Source organism: Balaenoptera borealis (genome assembly GCF_965194805.1).
Source record: "Balaenoptera borealis genome assembly, chromosome: 8".
Lineage (NCBI taxonomy): Eukaryota > Metazoa > Chordata > Mammalia > Artiodactyla > Balaenopteridae > Balaenoptera > Balaenoptera borealis.
Window position 1 is genome coordinate 33,211,748 of NC_138865.1, and position 8,899 is coordinate 33,220,646.

At 58.2% G+C, this 8,899-nt stretch overlaps 1 protein-coding gene across 1 annotated transcript; it reads left to right on the forward strand.

Annotated features, from left to right (window-relative positions):
- Positions 1-4,778: 4,778 nt before the first annotated feature.
- On the forward strand, positions 4,779-7,545 carry LOC309633827 (NUT family member 2G-like; the record flags this gene model as incomplete). Its single annotated transcript, XM_082403071.1, has 4 exons — positions 4,779-4,947; positions 5,401-5,696; positions 6,116-6,232; positions 6,754-7,545. The coding sequence occupies 4 exons, from the start codon at positions 4,779-4,781 to the stop codon at positions 7,543-7,545; spliced, it is 1,374 nt and encodes a 457-aa protein (XP_082259197.1).
- Between the last annotated feature and the right edge of the window lie 1,354 nt (positions 7,546-8,899).

Genomic DNA, 8,899 nt, shown 5'->3' on the forward strand with positions numbered 1-8,899 from the left:
TTCTCAGAGACCCTGCCATCCCTCACATCCTTCGGGTTCACACGTGACACTTCACGGTGGGCACACAGTTGGACTGAAGTAGAGGGAGAAGAGAGCCCTGGACACACGAGGACATTTCACCTGGGGAGACTGGGGAGCCTGAAGAAACCTGAGACTGCACTGGGGAGGAGGGGTCATTGGAGGTGGATCAAGAAGAATTGCCCTGGCTATGGAGAAAGGATGGCAGCAGGCAGGTTGATTCTTTCTAGAAGGGAGACAAGCCACTTTGAAACGTGTGTGTAAGGATGTGTGTGATGTCCTGGTGGTGACACAGGGAGGGTCATGAGGAAAGCCTAGACCTGTCTTGTGTTCCTGAGGCACCTGAAGCTTGCCTCACCATATCTTTCTAAGGGATTTGAACAGGAGCATACTGTATCTAAGGGGGCCGTGGGGAGAGATGGTCTTGGTGAGAAAACTGTTCAGTGGGGCTGTGTGTGGCCACACCTGCAGTGAAGTGTCCTCTCCGAGAGCTAGGCAGGAGGTTACTCTAACTGCCGCAGCCCACACCTCGTCCACTCCTCCCAGCCCAGAGCTCACTTCTCAGTTCAGGCAATTGTTGCTTGGGATTCAACAGGGGATGGGCAACCGTGTAACTTCAGCCAAGAGAGGGCTCAGGTTCCTGAGTTGCTCTGAATTGTTCTTCCTTTTGTGGAATCGTAGTACTTCAGACCTACTTCATCTCGTCCAGTATCTCATGGTGGACCCTCAGGCTGCCTTGAGAGGAAGAGTTTGTTCATATTTCCTGTCACTCCTTCATGGACAGGGGACAGATGTGGAGTGGGGTTGTTTCGGGCGGAATGTCTGTGAAGGCTGCTTCCTCTTTTAAAGGGGGAAGGAGTGTAGCCCAGGGGCAGGAAGACGATCTTCTGTGTTATTATTAAACGTCCTATGACACCTGTTCTGGTTAATTAGGTGCACCGTGGTGTGTACCTTGTTCTCCTGAACAGGGATGTGATCCAGACAACTTGATCGCCATGGCAACTGGCTTCTGCCTGCTTCTCAGATTGTCTTTCCGTTATTGGTAGCTGGAGGGGGAAGGACCACAGGCGGTCTGTACTCCCATAACCAATGTAACATGACAATTCCCTGGCCCTTGTTTAATCCTCTGCAGCCATCACTGGCTGTGAAATGACAGAATCTAACGGACATGCGCCTACTTCTCACACACCACTCCTCCCACCCCCACCTCCTAGGAACAGAACTCCTGAGTGATGACAGTGACTCTGGGCACTGGGGAGGGGGTGACAGGACCTGGCCCATGTTACGTGTCTGCTGTGGGTTGTTCTGAGATGCAGGTGCATTCTGGGCCAGTGTTATGGGTTTGTATCAGGATTCCATTAGAGAGATATTTTCCAGCATTTTGTTTTGTTTTGTGAGGCTAGGAAAGAAAGAGGGGATTTCTACTGAGCATCAGGAGAAGGAGGACTGAGGAGGAGGTGGGGCCCTAATATTTTACACAATACCTGTCCACAAAGGGCCTTTGGGTGCCTAGAACTTACCTTGGAGAAGGTCCCTACCTGCTAGTACGCCGGCTGAGGGGCATTTCTCACAGAGCGGATGTCCACACAGTTCCAGGTCTTGGGAGACAGCCTGTGAGGCTTAGGTGCCAGGGGGTGCTTTAGGTAGGCTCTCCAAGTCAGTGCTTGCTGAGGCGATTTCTTCTCGGCAGACAGGGGTCAGGGACCTTGGTGGATGGGCGCGGGGTCACCAGTGGAATAATTCTCAACTGGAGGTCAGGGCGTGAAAATCACTTGAAGACATTTGCACGTTGCACAGTTTCCCTTGTCCAAGTGTCCCTCACCTGTGGAAATTTACACTCTGATGCCACAGAAAGCCTCAGTCCCACTTGCCCATTCTCCTCCTCCATTCACTCCTTTCCTTTGCCTCCACAGCATGTCCAGTGCTGGGAACGGATGTGACCATGAACCCCGGTGCCTCCTTGTCTACTTTCACGGCAGTGCCCTTCCCTCCACCCATTCCTGGCGCCCAGCACCGGCCACCCTGGCAGCAGCACCTGCCACGTCCCATCACCCCAGCATTCCCTCCTGGCAGCAACCTGCTGCTGCCAGCTTTCCCCAGGACGCCTATGGTGGCTAATGGTGGCCGTGGCCCCAGTGCCCCTGGGGCTTGCAACCTCACTGTCCAAGTCAGGTCACAAGGGAGGACAGTGGAGGCCCCCCAGACTCAGACCTTTGTCGTTACTCAGGCCCCCCTCAACTGGAGCGCTCCAGGGGCCCTCAGCAGGAGTGCTGCATGTCCTGCACCCATATTCATAGCAACCCCTGTGATGGGGACCGTTGTGACTGCTCCAGCTGTTGGAGTTAGTCAGGCTGGCAAGGGAGGCTGGACCCCAGGCTTTCCTCCTCAAGCTCCACCACCAGCTGCCCAGCTGGCCCCTATCATTCGCCCAGTGAACTCTGGGCCATGGCCACATGGCACTTCCAGGGAGGGCCGCCTGGCCACCAACCAGTCCAACGCCTCGCAGGATGGCTCCTCTAACACCCAGAGAGAGTACAGTAACTTCCTACGTTGGCAGCACATCAAGCCCCTGGCCCGGAGACACTTTCACCTGAGTCCTGATGCAGAAGCTTTTTCCTGCTTTCTCATGTGAGTGAACGCTCAGGGGGTCCTGAGCTTATGGGAGCTTTTAGATAAAGAGGAACTGGGGATGGACTCGCCCGTTAGGTTTCTAGGGATACTGGAAGGAAGGTGTGAGGGCGATGTCCATGCTATGAGAAGGCACATTGTCGGTCACATGGGTGGGCCTACCAGTCCGTGACATCAGGACTGAAATGTGCCCTATCTCAACTGGCCCCACCACCCTGTGAGTCTGGCCAGCTTGCTCTTCCATGATTCTCATGGTAATCTGGACTGAAGACTTGCAGTCAGAGAGGGTCGTGGTGTAAGGTGAGGAGCCAAGGAGTGGATGCCGCACTCTCCTGTGGTGCCGTGTCCTTCATACAGGACTTGAGCGTACATGGCCAGGGGAGGTCACTTCAGAGGAGGGGGAGGAGCGCGGGGCCCAGGAGGGCGCTTTATGCATGCCTCCACTTCGTTGTGGAGAATTCCACGAGGAACAGGGTGATGGTAGAGCTCTCCTAAGGGCGTGGGCTCTCTCCCACTAGACTTGTGAGCCTGGCAGGCATTTCCATCCTAAACCTCCGGTCCCTCGTAAAAAGGGGACAATTACACTTCACTCAGAGGACTGTGCAGAAGACTCCTTGGGCTAATCTATGAAGTGTTAGCAGATTGCTTGGCACATGACACGCCTCATTGATGATAGTGATTTTTATTATGAAAATGCAGCCTTGAGGAGGAAAAGAGCTCCCCGAGGCACAATGTCCCAGCTCTAGCCTGGGAGTGGATGGTCATCCTTGAGTGAGTGTGAGGCGGTGACAGCAGTGGCCCGGAAGGCTTGTCTTTGCCCTCCCAGACGCCCGCCTCTCACCCTCCTGTTGCTCAGTCATTCTGGGTTGAGTGATGTGTGGTCCACATGGGCGGGTGGGGTCAGGCAGGTGCGGGCTGGGCTGGGCCCGGAGACTGACCCCAAGGGCTTACAGCCCAGTGCTTCGATCCGTGGCCCGCCTGAATCCCTACATGCCGCTGGAGGAGGGACTGTGGAGGGCCGTGCAGGAATGGCGGCGCTTGAGCAACCTTGACCGGATGATCTACTACGAGAGGGCGGAAAAGTGAGTCAGCGTCCTGGGCCCAGGGGCTGCGTGGAGGGTGAGGCGAATGGGTGAGGGCAGGGTCTGGCCGTGGGGGTGCTCATCAGAGAGGACAGAGGAGAAGGGCTGTCACCCAGCACAGGGTCCCCGCAGCCCAGGGGCCCTACTGTCCCCCAGAAACCCCTCCCTCACCTTGAGAGTTTGAGACTTCTGTCCTTCCTCCACCAGGAGCTCTGCCCTCCCCTGATTTTGACCTACCCTTGCCTTGACATGAAGGTCTCAGGACAGGGCAGGGTGAAGCTGTGAGTCCAGTAGGGGTCCAACTCCGGCCATATGGGCTGGGCCGGGGAAAGAGCTCCACCCGCCAGCCTGCTGCTTCCTTAGTGGTGGGTGGCTGGCGGCCACTAACATAGATTTGGGACCACCTCTCCTCATGAAAAGTGCCCTGTGTGGGTACCCTGGCATCCCTGAAGAGGCTGGGGAAGCCAGCTGTCGTCGGCCCAAGGGTCTCCGGCCCTTCCAGTGTTTGCTCCATGGTAATCCCCTTGGTTTAAGAAACAAAACCAAACAAACGAGCGCCTCTCAGAGGAAGGGAAGGCCTCTCCTCTAAGCTCAGCATCCACATCGTCCAGCCTCTCCTGGGCCCTGTCTCCAGGTCTATGTTCCAGGAGTCTCAGTCCTAGCCCAGGGTCCTGGATTCGGGCAAGGACCCCTGTGGGGAACACATGCCTGTTCCAGCCTCTGGCTGTCAGCCCTTCATGTGGTTCTGGATGGGGACGGGGGCATGAGGAGGGTGCCCCCTGGGTCAGCCATGTGTCCCGTTGACCTGGTTCAATTCAGCGACCTGGGTCTATGCTGTTGAATGCCCTCCAGTGCTGGTGAGGCAGGAAGGGTCCCAGATCTTGTTATCACTTCCAGGAGCAGCTCTCTGCTGTGGACAGCACCTCACAGGGCCTTGACGGCCCCAAGGCACATCCTCTCCGAGTGCCTCATTCTTGGCTGCCTTTGTTGGGCTCCAGAACCCAGGCCTTTTTCTCAGGGTGGCCTGTGTCTCCGTCACCCCCCAGGTTCATGGAATTTGCGGCCGAGGAGGAGACGCACATTCAGCATTTACAGTGGATGCAGTGCACGCAGGACCTGCCTCCTCCAGCCCCACCGAAGCTGGATCCGCGGGGGCCCCCAGCCCCGAAAGTGGGCCTTCAGCCAGGCACCCAGCTTCCCACTGGAGCTGAAGGCACAGGTAACAGGGCCTAGGCTTGGCCACCGTCCCCATGTGGATCCTTTTCTTTCAAGACAGGGGCATTGGTCTTTCAACCAAAACAGCCACCGAGGCGGGGGGTGGGGGGGGTGGGGTCTCAGCTGCCCTTTGTCACTACGGGGTATTGACTTGGTCAGTTTTGTAACTCCTCTCACACCTCCCTGTCAAAGGACCCCACACTAAGTCTGCCTAAGAAGTGGGCTTGATGGGGAGACCCCTAGAAAATTGGAAGTTCCCCACTTCCTTACTTGTGACTCTCTTAGATGACCCCCTAACCTCCCCTCTCCAACTGTGCATGAGGCTTCAGATGGTCCTGACCCCTCCCACACCCACATCAATGTCCCCCAAACAATGCCCTCACCAACGTGCGCTCGGTGGTCAGGAGGTGGACCGGGAGTCCCTCACCTTCCTTCCCTTCCTCCTGCTCTGCCTCAGCCTGTGCTCCCAGGATGTCCGGCCCCAGGGCCCAGCCCTCGCACCCGAAGCCACACAGATCCCAGTGGCCCCCGGAGCCCAAGGCGCCCAAGGAGATTCCCCCTGAGACTGTGAGGGAGGATGTGGACAGGATGGAGGCGCTGGTGGGGCCCGTCCACTCACCCACAGGCAAGTCACCTGCAGAATGTGGAAAGGACGGAAATGAGCTGAAGCAGGAAGAGGACGACACCTACTTGGACCCGTGTCTCTTGAGCTACACTGACGAGCTGCGTTCCCGGGAACACTCTGTCACCAAGGTAAGCTGGGCCTGGAGCCTGGGGTCTACAAGATGCCAGGGCATGGAACTCTCAGCACCCAAGATCTGGGTTCTGCTCAGGCCGATGGGACTTAAGCTCAGCTCCTTGTTCCTGAGCCTGGTGTTAGGGGAGGTTTACGGAGATGTATGTGTGTATATGTTTGTGTCTGTGTGTATGCCTTTGTGTGTCTGTGTATGTGCATCTGTATATGTGCTCTTTTGTGTGTGACTGTGTATGTGCATGTGCGTGTGTGTGTGTGTGTGTGTGTGTGTGTGTGTGTGTGTGTGTGTGTGCTGACCATCCCCGCCTTGTGGAGGAGAGTGGGGGTGGGTCTCTGCTTTTCACTTTCCCTCCTGGTCTTCTTGTGTCACAGGCCACTCCTGGCCAAGGATGCTCACAGCCTCTTCTTTCTGTCCGAGGTGGAGGCAGTCATTCATCCTCGATTCCCGGCAGAATTGTTTTCCCCGGACCCACAGCTGGATGTCTTGGCCCTTGCTGAGGAGCTGAAGCAGGAGGAAGGACTCACCCCTGAAGAAGTGAGCCAGGGGAGGGAGAGGGACACTTAGGGAGCCAGGGGACTCCAGGGGAGGGGGGACCCCAGGTGATCCAGGGGACAGGGGAAACCAGGTGGCCCAGGGGAGCCAGAGGAGGGAGGGATCGCAGGTAGAACAGGGGAGACAAGGGACACCCAGGAAGACCAGGGCACGGAGGGACCCCAGTGAGCAGGGGAGAGGTAGGGCCCCAGAACAGGAGGCCCACATGGCTCTGTCCGTCCCTTCCCTGCCTCGGAGGCCTGGCATGGGGAAGGGCCCTCTCTGGGGTGGGTGCAGCGCAGGGTGATAGGAAGGAGAGGATGGGGAGCCAGGAGCGGAGGGAAGGACACACAGCTGGGAATAAGGTGCAGGAGGATGGCAGGAATGCCACCGTGTCTGTATTTGGAGTCTAGTCCTGGGGTCACCCGTCCCCTCCTCCCCCCCAGGGCCATTGTCCCACTGCCCAGTGCTCCTCCTCTCACACGTGCGCGTGGAGCCGTCACTGTCCTCCTCCCTCCTACCAGCTGGTGCAGAAACGACTCCTGGCCTTGAAAGAGGACGAGGGTGGGCCGGCAGCCGCGAGCCACAGTGCACCCGGAATGGGCTCAAGTCCATCTGAGTCCCACGCCGGCCAAGGTGCCCAGAGGCACGACCAAGACCGCCATCGAGGGGTCAGTGATGAAGCCTGCCCACCAGAGATTGATGTTGAGGCTCTTCATAGGCCCATCCGAACAGACACTGGCCCGTTCGTGCTCAGAGTCTTTGTTCCCTGTCGAGGACGTCAGGAGGTCTCTCCATTCCGGGCCGGACGGCCCTCCCCTCCCCAGGGTCAAAGGCGCACTGGCCCTCTACTGGGACCCAGGGATGCGTCTGTTCTCAGAGAGGCGTCTCCTGTTCCGGAGGCCCGAGGGCCCAGGGACGCGTCCAGTGAGAACGAGGAGGCGCTCCCCAGCCTGGCCTCCCTCTTGGCCTCTCCGCAGAGCCTGCCGCCTTGCGGGCTGTCCCAGAGTCCTGCCCCTGCCTCAGGCCTGGCCTCCCCTGGAGGTTGGGGGGCCCAGAGTGCTCCCCAGGCCCCCTCCCCTCAGAGAAGAGGCTCCAGCCCAGCTCCACCAGCTGCTCCCAAGTCGAGGAAGCGGGCTCTGTGTGGGCGCCCAGTCGCTGCTGAGAAGCTGCCCATCCCCGGGGCTGGCCACGGGGTCTCTGCGAGGCCAGCCTTGGCTCTGGGGCTGGCTCGCCCCTCACAGCCGAGAAAGAGAAAGCGTGACCCGTTTGTCACAGGGAAGAGGAGGAAGAAGAGGAAGCACTGCAGCCAGTAGGGAACAGCCGGGCCGGCCCTCCAGGGCGAGCCCCCCAGGGCGGCCCCCAGGGGAGCCTAGGGGCTCCTCCTCACCCCAGAGCTGATCCTGGGATTGTGGGGGGTTAGGGAGGTGGGGGAGGTGGGTGTGGGCAGGACCTTTGGAGTGATGTATGAAAATTGTGAATAAAGATAGTTTTGGTGGGAAATGCTCTCAGGCCACTGTCATCTTCTTCGTGTGGAGCTGCTCCACAGAGAGCGATCCTGAGAGGAAGGAAGGGTGAGGGAGGTCACAGGAGCTATGGATCTACAGGTGGCCAAACCTTTCCTCCACATAGACAAGGACTCCTCAGGCTGCCCCTGGGAACGCATAGCTCTCACTTTCCCCAGGGACCCCCTCACCATCCCCTTCTCTAAAGCGTGCTTGGCTAGGGGCCTTCTGGGGCATCTGTAGCATCTTCTGCATCCCTGAACCGTCTGGGGAGGGAGAGCTGCTTTTGTGCCTCTCAGCCCTCTGGACACTAACCAGTTTGTAGGACGGAGCCTGGAGACGGCCCTTGTCTTTATGGAGCTGCTCTCTGCTTCCCTGAAGTGGCCAGGCGATGGCGCTGGGGTGACCCTCCGCTCATCCAGGGTTTCCTGTGTGGGTGGCCTGACCAGAGAGGAAAAGTCTTGGCCATGGGGACAGGACTGTCTGCCTCGTCATAGCGGGAGCGTTCTCTAGTCCCACTGGGATTATTGCAATGTGGAGAGTGGTTGAGGCAGCTACCTCTTAATCCCAGTGAGGATGCAACGAGGGGAATGGGCGCGGGGAAATTCATGGGGCACCTGTTACAGGTGTGTCTAAGGGAAACGACAGTTGGGCCCCTTTGTGGAACTTGTGGGATTTCTGTGCAGCAGCATCTTGTTCAACTGAGGGAGGAGGACCCATCTGGCTGTGGCTGTGGGGACTGGCCTTAGGGGCCTAGGGGTGTGCAAAGACACCCCAGAACTACTGTCCCTTCCCTTTCCACCCATGGCTGGACATGTGTGTGTATTGGTATCAACACTGATTTGTATTCCCATAGAAAACAGTTCCTCCTGACAAACTATGACCGTGTTTCACAAGAACAGCTTGCTCACAGGGGCAGCAGGGGTGGGGGAGAGGTGTCTGCGGCCCCAGATCTGGGTGGGAGCTGGGATCCATGCTGAGGAGTGTGGAGGCCTCAGCCACCGTCCTGCGGTTGCCGGCAGAGACTTTGAATCATCAGAGCAGGGGAAATGACCCGCTCATAAGGGTGAGACGAGCAAACAATGAGGGGCAGGGAGCAGACCCCTGCTGTCTCCCCGAACTGCCCCCCCTCGCAGCCTGCTTAGCCCCCGTCATGGCCTGTGCT